This window comes from Vulpes vulpes, chromosome 5 (assembly GCF_048418805.1).
Source record: "Vulpes vulpes isolate BD-2025 chromosome 5, VulVul3, whole genome shotgun sequence".
Lineage (NCBI taxonomy): Eukaryota > Metazoa > Chordata > Mammalia > Carnivora > Canidae > Vulpes > Vulpes vulpes.
The window spans coordinates 35,110,280-35,127,862 of record NC_132784.1 but is presented as its reverse complement, the minus strand read 5'-3'; the positions used below and the strand labels follow the sequence as shown (position 1 = coordinate 35,127,862).

At 37.7% G+C, this 17,583-nt stretch overlaps 1 protein-coding gene across 4 annotated transcripts in view; it reads right to left on the bottom strand.

Annotated features, from left to right (window-relative positions):
- Positions 1-1,825: 1,825 nt before the first annotated feature.
- The window catches only part of ME2 (malic enzyme 2), a 48,771-nt gene continuing 33,013 nt past the window's right edge, over positions 1,826-17,583 (bottom strand). For all 4 annotated transcript variants that reach the window (XM_072757856.1, XM_072757855.1, XM_025997603.2 and 1 more), the window contains 4 exons: positions 14,437-14,539; positions 7,348-7,418; positions 6,565-6,663; positions 1,826-2,655 (listed from right to left, as the gene is read on the bottom strand). In XM_072757856.1, the coding sequence (XP_072613957.1) occupies positions 2,488-2,655; positions 6,565-6,663; positions 7,348-7,418; positions 14,437-14,539 (441 nt within the window). In that variant the 3' untranslated portion in view covers positions 1,826-2,487. The remainder of the gene's footprint in view (positions 2,656-6,564; positions 6,664-7,347; positions 7,419-14,436; positions 14,540-17,583) is intronic.

Sequence of the window (17,583 nt, the reverse complement as noted above, 5' to 3'; positions counted from 1 at the left end):
TGGTGCTGGCAGCTCCTGCCTGCATTCTTACATTTTTTTCTTCACCTTACATCCAGTAATTGTTACTTGGTTGGTAAAACACTGGTTAGTAAATAACACATGAGAATAGGTGGCTTTTAGTGAATACAAATTGATATGGAGAAATAAGATATATTTACACATATGTGATAGACAATAAACATATATTAGAATATATATAATGTATATTTATTAAAGGCCACCTATTTTCATGTGTTATTTACCAACCAGTATATTACTGGTTTATATCTATCATTTCTGTCATACTTAAATATGTAGGCTATATGCCAGTTGGCCTATTTTCCTCAAAATACAATTTCCATAAAGACTGTACTAGACATATTTACTAAGCAATCATCTTAGTAAAATTACTTGAATTCAGCATATGGTCCTACCTTCAATAAGCACTAAGCAAAACAGGATTTGTAATTATTATACTTGTAATGTTAAACTAAAATCAAGAGAGTATTTTTGAGAATGATTTTGTTTTGACAAAGGTAACTGAAAACACAAACTTTTCATTTTTAATTGAAAGAAATAGTGACCTGATTATCTCATAAAGATTTATATAACAGACTTCTGACTTGATTCATCTGTTAAATGGATTAATCAACTGCATCTTAAAATATTCCAAATGGCAGTGCCATTTCAAGCATTCATAAAATGTCGAATTACATTTAAAATTAGTATGAATCAGTCTCTACCTACACACAGAAGGACAAACACAAAAATGATGCCCTTTTTCCCTATAGAGTATCGCATCTAATGTATCAAGGACTATGGAGAGAAATAACAAGTAATGTGCACCCCTACAGGTAGCTATGAATAACTTTCTGCACTTAATCTTCTAGAATGAGCACTTAAAATATAAGTTTTTGTTCCTTCAAAGCAACTATGGTAGGCATATATAAAGTAATATCACTAACTCTCCAAATGCTTTGGGTTTTCCTTTAGAACTCTCCCATACGGGCAGCCCAGGTGGCTCGGCAGTTTAGCTCTGCCTTCAAGCCCAGGGTATGATCCTGGAGACCCAGGATCGAGTCCCACGTCGGGCTCCCTGCATGGAGCCTGCTTCTCCCTCTGCCTGTGTGTCTCTGCATCTCTCTCTCTCTGAATAAATAAATAAAATCTTTAAATAAAAAAAAAAAAAGAACTCTCCCATACACAAGCCACATAAGAAAACTGGCCTCACTAGCCAACTGTTACCCATTTTACTGGGATTAAAAATGGTATTTTCTGGTCTGAACACCTACCTTATTCATCCCCACTTAGCTCTAAATTAATTTTGGTGGCTTCAAAAAAGTAAATCCATCTTTGGTGGAAAGAGCTGTCACTAATGGTATTCAAAGAATATATCATACAGACATTTGAAAATTATCTCAATAATAAAGAGCAGCACTACTGGAATAGGGGGTATAGCCTCTCCAGTTAAAAATGCTTCATTTGGATGTGAAATATGACTAATTTGTTAAAAGCCACATGATGTCAGTTATAATTTATGCATTATATCCCCTCCTTTGAAACATCTAGAAATAAAGAAAATGAAAATAGGTGCTTTTCTTTTTCTTTTTTTTTATTTATGATAGTCACAGAGAGAGAGAGAGAGGCAGAGACACAGGCAGAGGGAGAAGCAGGCTCCATGCACTGGGAGCCCGATGTGGGATTCGATCCCGGGTCTCCAGGATCGCGCCCTGGGCCAAAGGCAGGCGCCAAACCGCTGCGCCACCCAGGGATCCCAATAGGTGCTTTTCATAATAAGCAAACCTAAATTTCTAGTTGGGCAATAAAATCACATTAATTGAAGCAATTAAATTTAAGATAATATCTTTATTAAATAAAAAAGTTACACTATGATTTTTATACACTGTTGAAAATAATGACCACTTTATTTATCTAAAGCCAGCAGTACTTCCCATTTTTCTCTCATGGTGTTGTAGTTAAGCCTCAATTTAGGTCCAGAAAATAAGTAATAGGGTAGATTTTTCCACATTTCTTTAGATTTATCAACAGGAAAGGAATTTCAGAGCATGAAAATAAAATGAGGCAGAAATAAAAGAACTTTTAAATTTGGCTTAAAATTCTACACTCATATCCACAGAAGTAAATTTCTATTTTAGTAGCCCTCAAAGAGCTGGGGAGAGAAGATTATTACTAATAATAGTAAGTAGCAAATACTTTGGCAAGCATGAACAGAAGCACAAGTGAAGACATTTACAAATACATTTGTAACATCTCTTTGATGTGGTCTGAGCTATAAATCAGAATGAAAGCAATACGGTTATTTGATTGCAGATTCTGGTGGGGATTAACAATGTGGCCAATACATCATGAAAAAAAAATCAAGCAAAGCAGCGGGGGAGTACACAGGAAAAAACCATCAATTTGAGAACATTATCTCTTTTTGTTTGGAAAAAAAAAAAAAAAAAGGGTTCCCTGAAGCCTGGAAAGTATTTTTCAGTGGACGTGCTTCTATTCGGTTATCAGGGGAGGACTTAACGCAGACTCGGGCCAGTCATACACATCCGGCAGCAGGGAATCGTATTCACTTCGCCATATTCTTTCTCTAATGTATTTGGCCTTGTCCTCAGGTTCCGGGTACCGGAAAGCCATTTTGTTAGCATACAGGTACTCTGTGACCTGAAAAATAGGTAAGATTACTGTGCAGGCTCTGAGTATTAACCTGAGGGGGGAAAGTACTGTTAAAACACAGAAAAATGAATTTAGAAGAATTACATTTTTCTTTTTTCAAAATAAGTAACATTACTTCGACTCATTTCAAAACATTTGCAAACTACTAAGGGCTTGAAAGATGAAATAAAAATCATCTGTAATCTCACCATAAATTTGACGTGTTTTCAAGTCATTCCCCCCATTACTGGCATTCCCCCTTAATACTTCAATCCAACAAGCAATTAAAAATGACTTTTTGTCCTAGGGACTCAACCTTACTATATTTTGTGATGAAAATGTGTTTCAATTATTTTCTAGCCTATTCTAAGAAACATATTTGTACCCACAGAAAAAGCTGGGGCAAAGCATGAGGTCGGAGAAGCTCACTGGCTGTGGGATGGGGTAGGGGACAGAAAACAAAGCACTCCTAGTCTCCTGAACCCTCGGTCTTAAAAGGAAAGCCTTAAGCCAATGAAGGAGCAAATTCTCTACCCTGCAGAAGGGAGGGGAGACATGACCCTGGGGCTACACTCCAGTACCACCCCCTAAGCACAGGTATCTCCTTCTATTTCATATGACCTCTTACCTGGACACACTGGTAATCTCTTAACTGGCTGATACGGTCCAAAATCTGTCCCACATGTAGTATCATTCTATAAATTCTAAAGCTGAGCTCTATTCGTCCTACTTCTGGGCTCTAAAATCCTCAGCTATTTTGCAACAATAAGGTATTCACATTCAGACTCCTTAGCCTGACATTTGTCCATCTGTACAATGTGGCCTTAAGAAAACTTTCAAATCCTGTCTTATGCCATTTGCCTACCTATACTCTAGATTCCAGTTCAACTGAACTGGCTGTTATTTAAAGATTTTATTTTAAAGTCATCTTTCTACCCAATGTGGGGCTCGAATTCACAACCCCAAGATCAAGAGTCACATACTCCATTGATTGAGCCAGCCAGGTGCCCCTGGGTTGGCTGTTATTCTTTCTTTTCTTTTCCATTTTTTAAAAAAATATTATTTATTTGAGAGAGAGAAAGCACGCAAGCACAAGTGGGGGCAGAGGGAGAGGGCGATCATCTCAAGCAGACTCCCTGCTGAGTCTGTGCCTAATGCAGGGCTTGATCTTACGACCTAAGCTGAAATTAAGAGCCAGACGTTCAACTGACCGAGGACTCGGGCACCTCTGGCTGTTATTTCTTAAACATATCATCTCTTACTCCTAATCTTTGTTTAGTTTACAAGTATTAAAATAATGCAACAATAACATTTGTTGTTATTGTTATTGTCAAAGGGGTAAAAATTTTATGATCATCAATATACAGTTGAAAATGTGGTTGATAAAAAAAAAAGAAAATGTGGTTGATAAATTCTACACTTAATCCTGGTGTTCAAGAAAATCTTAGTAAACTAGGGATTAAGATTACTTCTTAAAAAGATAAAAGAATATTTATTTCAACCAAAAGCTAGTATCATATTTAGTATTAAAATACAAGGATGCCCTCTGATCAACTAAGTTGCTTAAAACTGCTCTTATGGGAGAAAAAAAGGAATACATAGTAAATGAAGAAACAAATCACTCGCAAATGATTCAAAACTCAAAATTCCAAAAACAGTTCATTAAGAAACTATTAAGAGAGTTAAGATTGCTCCATTAGTTGAGCTACTTATCAAGTAAATTCATAAAAATTAATACCTTCCCTATATGCCATGACTAGCAAAGAAATAAGTATGAGGAGAAAAATCTTCATTTATTATAAAGAACAAAACATTTTAAATTCTAGGAAAATAAGCATTAAGCAACATACTACATTTAGAGAGGAAAACAACAAAATTATATTGAAAGACTTAAAAAGAAGAAACAGACTGTGCTGAGTGGGAAGAGGTACCGATGGGGAGGGAAGAGCCAGTACCAAAGACTCAATTTCACTGATTTAATTTGTAAGTTTGATGGTTTTCTACACAGATGCAGGGTTTTTTTTAAATTAAAAAAACTGGTAAAAAAAATTCATCCAAAAGAATGCAGTTTAAACAGATAAGAAAATACTGAAAACTATATTGATGAGAAGGATACAGTATCTAATAATACACATTATACATACCACAGTAATCATTATTTTTTTAAGATTTTATTTTTAAGTAATCTCTATACCCAACTCACAATCCTTAGGTTGAGTCACATGCTCCACTGACTGGGCTAGCCAGGTGCCCTACATACCACAATATTTTTAATGGTGCCTAATAATAGGCCAATATGGTTAGGAACAGACTCTCAGTGACAGATTTGAGGACTTTATGTTAGTAAAAGGAGCATTCTCAATCAATTGGTGCTGGGGCAACTGGTTAACTATTCAGAAAACAATGTTTCTCGGCCTCACACATCTTACTCTAAAAAAACCTTAGGGATTAAAAGGTTTTATGTTATTAAAAAACAAAGGTAGATATTTATATGATTTTTGGAGTGGGAGAAGGCATTAACATTCATAAAAGGTGAGGAAACAAGCCATAGAGTAAAGAGATTATTCCATAAAAAAAGCTCTTGAAACGTGACATTCCACAGTGTTAAATTTCCACAAGTCAAAATAAATGGCAAATGCATAAACACCTGCACCACAGCAAATAGAAATCATGATGCTCAATATATAAAGGGCTTTTTTAAGCCAACATTAGAAAGAAAACAACCAATATAAAAACAAGCAAAGGTCATGAACAGGCAGTTCACAGAATATGATTATTTTTTTAATTTGATTTTTAAAAAAGACTTATTTATTGGTGAGAGAGAGAGAGAAAAGCACGAGGGGGCGGGGGGCAGAGCGGGGGAGAAGCCGATTCTCCACTGAGCAGGGAAACTGATGCGGAGCTTGATCCCAGGACCCTGAGATCATGACCTGACCCAAAGGCAGACACCCAACTGACTGAGCCACCTGGGTTCCCTATTTTATTTTTTATAATTGTTTAATTAAGCAAAAAAACTCAATCTCACTAATAAATGCTTTAGATAAAAATGAAGACATAATCCTCCACTCACTAAATATGTAAGATTTAAACAATAACGCTCAGTATCAGCATCACTGATACTGCAATATAAATCGATACTTTTTTCCTTAAGAAATATGATGGTAATCTGTATCAGAAGCCTCGGCACGTTAATACTTTTTGTTCTTTTGATTAGACATTTATCTTAAGAAAAAACAATCATAAATGTACACAAAGACTTAAATAAGGATGTTCACTACAATATTATTTCTAACAACAACAAAAGATGCTTAAAGTCCAAAAATACAGAAATGGTTAAACGAATTATGATGCCTAACAAAGAGAAGATTATGCTGCATTAATGATCATACGGGAGAACTGCTATTTATTTACCCAGGGAAAGGCTTACAGTGTACTCAGTGGAGAAAGAGCAGGGAGAAACCATCCTAAAGACAGGCACCGGTGGCTGCAGGTGCTGCAGACGTATGCATGCGTTGGGGAAGGAAAAGGACTAGAAGGCAACAAATCCCAAATAATAATGTGGGTTATGGGGCACCTGGGTGGCTCAGTCGGTTAAGTGCCCGGCTCGTGACTTTGGCTCAGGTCATAACCTTGGGGTCCTGAGATGGAGCCCGCGTCAGACTCCACGCTCCGTGACGCACGGGCTTGAGGATTCTCCCTCCCTTGCCCTCTGCCCCACCTCCCACTCTCTCTCGCTCTCAAATAAATAGATCTTTTAAAAAAATAATGTGGGTTATATTCTGGTATTTAGAAAATGAGTGATCTAAAATTTCTTCTTTGTATCCTTGAAATGTTTCAAACTTTTCTCTAGTAAACTTATGCTACTTGCTTAAGAAAACATTATTAAAATCTTTGTGAACAGGTATAAATTATACTTACTTTAATAGCAATGTTAATAGAAACTTCCTGAATATCAGCAAGTGGTGGGTAAAGTCTCCCTTGAGCTAGCTCTTTATCTGTCAATTGATTTGCCAGTGCCTGAAGAGAAAAACAGCATTTTATTTTTACCTTGTCTAAATAACACAGAATAAGGACGTAATAAGATGGAAAAGTGGTTTGGGGAGCAGAAAATAATACGAGTAATATAATTCTTCTTATTTTTAGCAGGAATATATATACTTAAAGTGCTGCAGAAATTAAAACTGTTCACTGCTAAACAATAAACAACTGGATTGAAAAGTTTATTGACATATTCTACTTAATACATACAAAGTTTGGAATAATTACGTCAGCTACTATGAAAATAGACATTAAAATCTGTTATTAAAAAATGTGAGTTCTTCAAAACTCACACTGTAGTCCTGCACTGCAATAGGCCAGTACACTGCAAATAAACCAGTTTGTGTCTATTAAAAAAAATGAAGGTGTCACCTTTGGTCTATGCTGTCACGATACGTTACCTTCAGACACATATATAACAGGTACGGTAGGTGTTATACATATGAAAGGATTCACAGCTTACAATCAAAATTTGAAAAATCATGATGAAAATTAATCTTATGCAAAAGTAGACGGTCAAATCAGAAAAGCCAGAGATGAATAGCTTCCTTTCCATTCATAAGGCAGATCTAATCCATTTTCTCTCTCTGCTTTTAACTAAGATCCACTCATCTTTATAATCCATCCTTTATAAAAGAGTCGAAAAAGATTTAAAACACTTACCTTTGCAGCTTCTAGGAAAACATGGTCACTAATATGCCGGGTGTTACAGAGAATAACAGCTAAAGCCACGCCTAGAAAACATTTTAAATGTTTAGTGAGGTCTTTTTTTTTCAAATTGTGAAAGGAACCGAATAAATACCCAGACTTATAGCCAGTTAATGGGAACCACTACCCCGACAGCTCCCCCCACCCAAGCAGCCAAGACACAACAGAAATCAGAGAGTTAAAATCAAACAATTTACTTTGTTAAAATCAAATAACAACATGTCTTTTAACTGTTACGACACTTATCTGCTAGACAGAGATATCAAACGGCTTTTCTCAATTTAGTTTTTATAATTAGCAAAATTACAAGTGCATACACTTCATCAATACTTGTTACAAGAAACATCAACTCCCGGCCCACCCCTAATCCTTCCAGTCTTGCTCATTTTTGTGTTCCTCTCTCCCACAGTGGACCGGCTTGCACACGGTTCTCCCGACTGACTTCCGAGTCTCAGAAGCCAACGGCTCCTTCCTGCAGGAGGAAGTGCGTGGCTCTGGTCCACGCTTCCCGCCTCCCCCCAGGCCTCCCCCCTCGTCTACACAGAGCACCGCCGCCCAGCTTCCTCCCAGCTTCCTCTGAAGGCTACTCAGAGCGCGGCTGTTGCCAACGCAGGGTCGCGGGCATCTCTTCTCTTCTGCGTGACTTGGGTTTCCCTGATCTCATTTTAGTTTTTCAGCCCTTGAAATTATCTCACGCCGGCTCATCCATCATCTCCGGCACATCCCGCACGCGCCTCCTTCATCCTGCAGAAGAGACGTCCGTGCCGCTCCTTGGTGGCCGCGCTCCGTCCCAGACCGTCCCAGGTGGGAGCGGTCATCCTGGACAATCTCTCCCCTTTAGGCAGCTTGCCTGGGTTTCTTCGGAGTTCACTTCTAGATCCCACTTCCTCCCAGTGTTTGGTTAGTCCCCATTTGGGGCAGGACATGTTTTCCTACAGTTTTCTGAGGATGCTCCCCGGCACTCCTCCCCCTGCCCCACTGCCTTTTTTTTTTTAATTACTTTCCACCTATTCGATCATTTGTTTGGGTTTAGAGTTCTAGCTTGGAAATAATTTCCCTTTAGAGCCGTGAGGCGCTCCTCCAATACCTTCTGGCCGCCAGTGTTGTTGGTGAGCAATCAGTGCCAGCTGGATTCTAGACCCTTCCTGGTGATTATCCTCTTGCTGCACCTCTGGAAGTATCAGGATCCTTCCTGAATGTTCCGCAGTTTCCCAGTCATGTGCGTTGAGGTGCAGGACTTTTCCACACCGTGTCTGGCACTCGGGGGGAGGCCCTTCCTACCTGGGAACCTGGGTCCTTCAGTTTGGGTAAAGGTTCACGAAATCACTTGTCATTTTCTTTCCTCCACTCATCTGTTCTCTCGCTCTACAAGGCTGTTTTCTGATACTGTACTTCCTGGACCAGCCTTCTCATTTTCTTCTGCTTTTCAGCCCTCATTCTTTGCTCGATTTCTAGGTGACTTCCTCAGCTTTTAAAAAAATAATCTTTCTGTTCTCAAACTTTTTATTTTCAAGAGCTCATTTTTGTTCTCTAATTTTTTAAACAAAATTTTTGTCTTCATGTGGATATTGATAGTTTTTAAACTTTCCTTCTCCCCACCTAATCCCTGCTTCTTTCTAAGCAGCTTTTTACTTCTTGTCTATTTTCATCTCTTTTGTGAAATAAATTGTTCATGTTAGGAGACTTTCCTTAGCTGACCAGTAATTTTTAAGTGTTTCTCATATGTAAGGGTTAGGAACTAGAAGGATCACTGGTAGCCATGAGCACGATTATAGGGCTTGCCCACCTGAGCATCACTGTGGTGATTTGGCTTTTAATCACCCTCCTTTCTGGCATCTCCTTCCTCAACTGTGTCCAGTGTCCTCTGGTCTAGAAATTCTCAGTTTTGCACTATTCAATCTTTAGCCAGAGCGAAGCAATACAGTTATCCAGTTAATCATGGACAAGAAGAAAATCGGGTAATAGATTCCTTATTTTAATCTAGCCTCTAGATAATATGTGTATTTCAGAAAGTAGAGCATCTGTTCCATCTACAGTTTATATAGTTGCTTAAATGTTTGGAGCAAAATCTATGGTCTTAGGTTTGTCTTATCTCTTCCATGTTCTTTCTTTTCCTCTCCATTCCTGACTTTTGGATTTTTTTTTAATCATTTCCTTTCTTCCCCTAACATTCTCTCACCATAGTTAGGAAGTTTTTCTGGTCTTCCAGTGGTTATCCTAAATTTATAACAAGCACCCTTATGAAAATTCCATGGCAATCTCTCTAATTTGCCCTTCCACCAGACAATGCCTCCACCACCCTCATAACAGTTTCACTCTACTTATAAGTTATTGTACTTGATCCTTTCAAGGAAATCTTTTTGCCTTGGCTGCATTCATAGTTTTCTCTTTGTTGTTATTTGCTAGAGTCTCACAACGATGTTCCTGGATGCGGCCTTCTTTTATTTATCCCTCGTGGGTTTTACTGAGCTTCTGAATATTGTGTACTGACATCATCATCAGGTTCTAAGAAATTCTCAGCCACGAAGCGTACAAATACTGCCTCTGCTTCATTCTCATGCTATCTTCTGGGACTACACACAGTGTATCAATTAAAGGTATATATCTGCTTTCCTATATTTTTCTCTTGCTTTGATCTCTGGATCATTTCTTCTGACCTATCTTACAGTTTCATTCTCTTCAGTCTAATCTGCACTGGGCCTCATTCACTGAGTTCTTGAATTTATTTTAGTTTTTCAATTCTAGAACTTAGTGTTACTTGGTTGAATTTTTCAAGCTTCGATTTTATCTCCATAAACACAATAGGCATACTGATTTCATAATACCTGTTTGATATCTAGAATTCCAGAGTTTTCTTGTTGTTTCTGGCACTGTCTTGTCTTTTATGTGCATCTTTATCTTTTATTTTTTAACTGGGGGTATATTTTAAAATTTGGGAAAGTAACTTGAAGACAAGGATAGTGTTACCTTGTGCCACAGAAGATTTCATTTCTATTTGCTTCTGGCCTGGCCCTGTGGATGCTGGTAGGCCAAGACAAAGATCTGAGGCTTTCCAGGTCACCATGTGATAGTGCAAACTATACCCATATTCCAAGGTACAGCGCCTTTAGCACTTCAGCCCCATCAGTGGTTCATTAGAACCCCATTCCTGGCAGATGCCAGACTCTAATGTTTGCCCTCCCTCCATGAAAAGCACCGCTTTGCTGTGCAGCCACTCCTTGCCGACGAGAGAACGCCTCCAGTGCAAAACTTCACGTGCTGGTTTTCTGAGCTCTAGTTCTCTCCCCAACCTTGAGCCAGAACTCTTGAGTATTTCATTAGTCAGTATCTTCTTAGCCTTTGGCCCTTTCAAGGTCTGATTTTTGTTGTTATTTTATCCAGTTAAAATTGCTGGACCAAGTAATTCAAACATCATAGGAGTCTTACATTTTTTTATAAACAGAGTTTTGGCCTCCTGCTTTCCAGTCCACTTTTACCTCTACATCAAGTCATTTATGTATCTATATTTATAGATAATGGTGCCGATAATGGTTAACAGTAAAGTTAGGACTTTGTAGTATTGTATAAAAATCATCAATTGCCAAATTCCTTATTAGTCAAGTAAGACACAGAAAATGACATTGTTAAATTCAGCAGATAGGTATCCGTTTCCTTGCTCTTATGCTTTTCTGCCACAGAAATACTGCTGGGTATAACAGATTGATTTTGAACATTGTCAAGTTCTAGAAAGAGATCACTGGTGATGGGGAAGTTTCTATAATAGACAGTAGTCTCAAGAGATGAGCAGCATAGACTTCTAGACATAAAATAGCTACGGGGAGAAAAATTCGTAACAAAAGCACTGGGATATTCACAGGCTAAAAGTCTTCTTTACTTTTTTTTTTTATTATAATGTTTATTTTTTTCTTCTTTGACAACAGTAATAGCATGCTTGCTTGATGCTAGCCTACATCCACTAAAAATCTACCATAAAAGACATGAAATCTTAGCACCTACAGTCAACTCATCAGGGAGAAGCCCACAAGGAGAAAGACAAAGGAAATTCAGGTCGATTCCCTATTTTACTCAAAAGTCTTTCATTAAAATGAATGAACTAAGGATCACCAGAAAAAACTTTTTTTAAAGATTTTATTTATTTATTCACGAGAGACACACAGAGAAGCAGAGACACAGGCAGAGGGAGAAGCAGGCTCCATGCAGGGAGCCCGACATGGGACTTGATCCCAGGACCCCGGGATCATGCCCTGAGCCCGAAGGCAGGCGCCAAACTGCTGAGCCACCCGGGTGTCCCAGGATCACCAGAAATTTATAGAAAATGAACAGCACAAAGGAAGAAATATTTAAAAGAATCTTAGCTCTCAGAAGAAATTCAAAAGGATCCTGAAGTCTTAAAAAAAAAAAAAAAAAAAAAAAAGAAAGTGGCTATAAAAAAAAAGTGATTTTAGGATAAGATAAAGGTATTAGGAATAAAAAATATTTGAACCTACTGAACTAATGATATGGGATATTAAGCAAATGTTAATTTCATATATATGACACCAGTATTATAGTTATGTTTAATTTTAAAAATTACTTGTTCAGAGATACATACTGCAGTAGTTACGAATGGAATTATATGATGTCTCTGATTTGCTTTAAAATAACCCAGTGAGGAAAGAATGGGTAAGAAAATATAGTTACATGTTGGTAACTGCTGAAATGTGGGTGACTTGAACATGGGATTTCATTCTTCTCTCTGCTTTTGTGTTTGAAATTTTTATAATAAAAAAATACTTTTTTTGCTGTTGTTTTAAATTTTCAGTTTTAAGTAGGCTCCACGCCCAACATGGGGCTTGAACTCATGACCCTGAGATCAAGAGTTACATGTTCTATGGACTGAGTCAGCCAGATGCCCCATAAGAAAAGACTTTTGAAATGAGCAATAAGAGTGCTGAAAACCAGAACAGATGAATGAATGAATGAATGCCATAGAGCTCCTTCATGTTACAGAATTAAAAAGGCAGACACGGAAACATGAAATAAAATTTACAATAGAGGTATTTGATCATGGTCTAACACAAGTTCCATAAGAGAAAAAAAAGAAATAATGGAAGGAAAGAAATGAGAAAGAAAAAAGAATTTAAAAAATCCTTTGGAAAAGAAAATATAGTGAACTGGCCCTACATGGATATGCATAATAAATGAAAATAAGCCCAAATCTGGATGCATCCTAGTAACCTTTCAGAACTCTGAAGATAAAGAGAAAATTTTAAGTATTTTTAGGGAGAAAAAGCTAGTATATATAAAGAAATGAGAATCTCAATGACATCAGATTTCTTACAGCAACATAAAATGGAGAAATATATTCAAAGATCTGAGGGAATGGGCTTTCCAGGTACACATCTCTAACTAACCAAACTACCACGTGAGGAGAAGACAAAGACATTTTTAAGATAAGTAAAAATTCAGAAAGTTTTCTTCCATGCTTAATAAAAACATTTATTCAAAAGATGTACTTCAGAAAAATGAGACCAAGACGGAGGGGAATAGCACCAGGACAGAAATAGCACGTGAGAGAGACAACGGCAGTTGGGACACGAGAGTCGGTCTGCTGAGGGGGGCGCCTGCGGGGCTCAGTCAGGGAAGCCCTGAGGTTCCAGTTCAAGTCATGACCTCGGGTTGTGAGACGGAGCAGCAGGGTCCCCATGCAGCAGGGAGTCGGCTTGGGATTTGCTCCCTCGGCCGCTCCCCACACTTGCTCTTGCTCTCTTTCTCTCATAAATAGATAAATCTTAAAAAAAAAAAAAAAAAAAAAAAAGTCTGCTGTGGGGTAGGACCCAGAAGTGAGGAAAGTCAGCAGGAAATTAAAGAGTCACTATACCTGATACTTGAAAGATTTTTACTTTGAGTTTCAAAAATTTTGTAATCTAGAACTACATATTCTACTATATTTATAAAATTATACTCTTGTTTAGACGTAAATAATATATAATCATGTAATTTGAGAATCAATCTGTAGACAAAGCACAGAAAATAACAACAAAATGTGCATGTCTAAAAACCCTCTGTGCAATGTAGAAATGTTAATTAGCCAAAATTGAGGGATGGAATTAAGAGCAGATAAACCTAAATACGAGACTTTCAACAGTAGGAAGCTAATAAAAACTGTCATTAGTTGCTACTGAAAGCTTTTTAGATACGTTATATAAAAATAAACTACTAGAAAAACTAAAAATAGTAACACAAACTGAGAGGTAGAGGAAGCAAGGTATTAGGAGGTAGGTGTTCACTACTATATTTAACAGTGGGGAGTGCACATACATGGTCTATAGCTGGAATCAGGGTAAGGTAGGGGGCAGCCTGGGTGGCTCAGTAGTTTAGCGCTGCCTTTGGCCCAGGGCGTGATCCTGGAGACCCGGGACTGAGTCCCATGTTGGGCTCCCTGCATGGAGCCTGCTTCTCCCTCTGTGTCTCTGCCTCTCTCTCTCTCTCTCTCTGTCTCTCATTAATAAATAAATTTTAAAAAATCTTTAAAAAAAAAAGATAAGGGAGGATAAGTGTATCAGTCATGATGGTAGTAAACCGTCAGAAACACTCAAAGCAAACAACCGACAGTGTTTATAGCTGAAAAGTACAATAAGAAGGTACCCAGGGGACACTGGGCTGTTTCCATAGCTTGGCTACTGTAGGCAATGCTGCTGTGAACACCAGGAGCATGTATCCCTTTGAATTAGTATTTTGCATTCCTTGGGTAAATACCGAGTAGCGCAATTGCTATATCACAGGTAGCCCTATTTTTAACCTTTTGAGGAACCTCCATACTGTGTCCACAGTGGCTGCACCAGTTTGCATCCCCACCCGCCTGCCCACCGCAGTGCGAGAGGGCTCCCCTTTCTCCACATCCTCTCCAACACCTGCTGTTTCTTGTGTTGTTGATCTTAGCCGTTCTGATAGCTGTAAGGGATTATTTCATTGTAGTTGTGACTTCTATTTCCCTGATGATTTTGTGAAGTATTTTAACATAACTAGCCATTAATTTTTAACATAAGTAATACTGGCATTTACCTGGAAAAATATACACATTGTTTCCTTGGCCTGGTGTAAAGAGCTGCCCATCACTGAGTTTCACTGGCTCAAATGGACTGCCACTGGCAAACAAACATCTTCCCTGTTAAGAAATGAAATAATCTTAATTTGTAACTACTTGGACTTAATGTGAATCAAAACAAAATTAAATCCTGTACTAAATCACACCAATATATTACTTGTCAATAGGCATAACTTACTACATAACTTAATCTTTCCATTAAAATTCTTATCATAATGAATTTTTATGCACAGCATACATTCACATAAAGTTGAAAACTATCTATTAATAAACTAAAAAACCCTGACGTTTCTATTTCCTTGAAAAGTTTAAAGTATAAATGGGCCAACAGATAACATCCCAAATAATATAAATCATGTGTGAATGAAGGGGAGCACATCAACAATTAGACTGAACACTGACTGTACATCTGCTATTTTTGGCTCCGTACCAGGTACTCTGCGTCAGCTCAGTTTAGTGTGCATAAAAAGCCTTATGCGATTATCATCTTCATTTCACAGACAAATAAAAAAAAGGGGATCCCTGGGTGGCTCAGCAGTTTAGCGCCTGCCTTCAGCCCAGGGCGTGATCCTGGAGTCCCGGGATCGAGTCCCACATCGGGCTCCCTGCATGGAGCCTGCTTCTCCCTCTGCCTGTGTCTCTGCCTCGCTTTCTGTGTATCTCTCATGAATAAATAAATAAAATATTAAAAAAAAAGGAATCAGAAAACTACTGCTTAGATTTCCAAATACTTTGTAAAATTCACACATTACAATTGTAGCAGTTAAACTTGAATCCAGATTTTTTTTTTAATTATTCCGAAGACCATGGTCTATTATGCTAAAGTATGACTAGAGTAAGTCATATTTTTTATTTGTTTTTTGAAGATTATTTATTTATTTGAGAGAAAGCCTCTCTGTGCACAGGGGAGGGGCAGAGGGAAAGGGAGAGAGTGTTCCGTGTGGACTGTGCTCTAAGCACAGAGCCCATCTCAGGGCTCCGTCCCACGACCCCGAGGTCATAACCTGAGCCAAAATCAAGAGTTAGTCGCTTGACGAACTGAGCCACCCAGGCACCCCAAAAGTAAGTCATATTTGAGTATCTGGATTAAGTAAGAAATGATTTATAGAAAAATGAATTATCTCCACCCAGTAGGATGGACAAACTGACATGGCAACTGAACATTGGCAATATTCTAAACACAGAATAGTAAGTGCTAAGACAATGCTTTTGTCTTCTCTCTAGATCTAAAAACGTACATTATACCAAGGTTGATTATTCTTTGAAGTAGACCGGACCGTTGGCATTAGTGGATTTAACCAAGAATTTGACCCTTTGGACCATCTGAGGTCTACGATGTATATTATTACTTTTACAAGACATACTTGCAGTTTCAAAATGACACAAAGTGTAGAACCTGTCCAACTATGCTAGTGGTGAGCCCAGGTGGCTATCCTGAAGCTATAATGTCAGGCAGATTTATCATTTTCTCCAGATAGCTATGCTTATTCTCTCTCTGTTCCAAGTATAGCTCTACTTGTGATGAAACTGTGTTTCTTCGAAGATTAAAGTCAGCTCATGGCTAATGCCATATGTTTCAATGATAATGCGCATATTAACAGATGATTTTTGTGATACCACTAATTTTAATAGCTTTATAAAGTGGTTTATACAATATAAGCTTCTTATAGGAAAAATGTTACATTCTCATGGTATCAGTAGATTTGGAGATTTAGAAAGATCTTGGACATCTTCTCTAGAATGGCAAGATTCTACAGCAGTTCTTCAGGTTATTTTTTTTTCTTTCATAATCAGCCTACTGTTTAAATGTGGCTAGATCTTAATGATAACCAAGTGTTCTAATTCTGAAGTTCAAGAATTAAAAAAAAGTAATTTTTTCACTAAGCAGCAGAGGGTATTAGAGTAACACCAAGACGTCTCTCTATTGAAAACAGAAGGACACTAAAAATTTAAGAGGTGACTGCAAATACATAATTTATGCCATCATTTTATGTAACACTAAGAAGGAATTTATGTAAAATTGATCTATGATCATGACTTTTTATCCTTTTTAGGAGATAATACAATATCGAGAAAAAATCTGCATCTTAGAATTGATGGAATACAATATATCAAATTAGTCTCCTTGGAGGATTTTTATTCATTCCAATAATGTACATCTAATTACAACAGTATTTATTCACAAAATACAATTCTTAGATGTTTGGGCAGCCTTCCAGTAATATACAACGACTGCCCAAAACATTTACGTTTTAGATTTCTAAACTGCCAAAGCTCACTGATACACTGAGTATATCTATCAAATAGTCATTGTATAAGACTAAGATTTAATTTGGAGGGCAATACCACTAATTTTAAGTAGGAAACACTAGTAAACAGGATACCATACTTTGGTAAAAAGGTAAGACAGTGTAGTAAATAGAGACTGATTTTTATTTATTTATTTGATATCTAGATGCTTGATTTCAAAGAGAAAGATTTCAATAACTATTAGAAGTTTCAATGATTACTATAACCATAACCACTGGAAACCAATTTAGGAGGATTTATTTTGACTAAACTGAGTGGCAATATGAAATGAAAGGAATTTGGAGAGAATGTATGTATCAAATTTTTTGGCAGTGATGAGAAAAAAAATGCTAAAGACATAAGGAGCATGAATACTAAGTATGGAAAGTTATGAGAAGGTTCTGCTTTGGCCATGGTCTAGGCTGTTTCACACCAGTTCTCCCTCTGATAACAATGAGAAAAACTGGATAAAATGCATGAAGAATATCTGTTAAGGAAGCAGTAGTCCTAGGAAGATAGTGAGAGCGTGGGTGTGGGAGATATTCAAGATGCAGAAGAGGAGGAAAACAAGATATGTGAACCCGTATCTCACATGCTGAGAGCCTGCACAACAAAGCTCTCAGGAGTCGCACAATGACAGAGAGAAAAGTAAAGTTCAGGCAGGGACTGCTAGGGATGATGGGTGCTAATAAATACCCTCAGAACTTTTGATTCATGCCCAAAAGGGTTACACGCTGGGAGAAGGGGTAAACCACAGAACTCGAGCGGGCACCCCATGGATTGCATCCTGATTACATTACGGTGAGTTGCCCCAG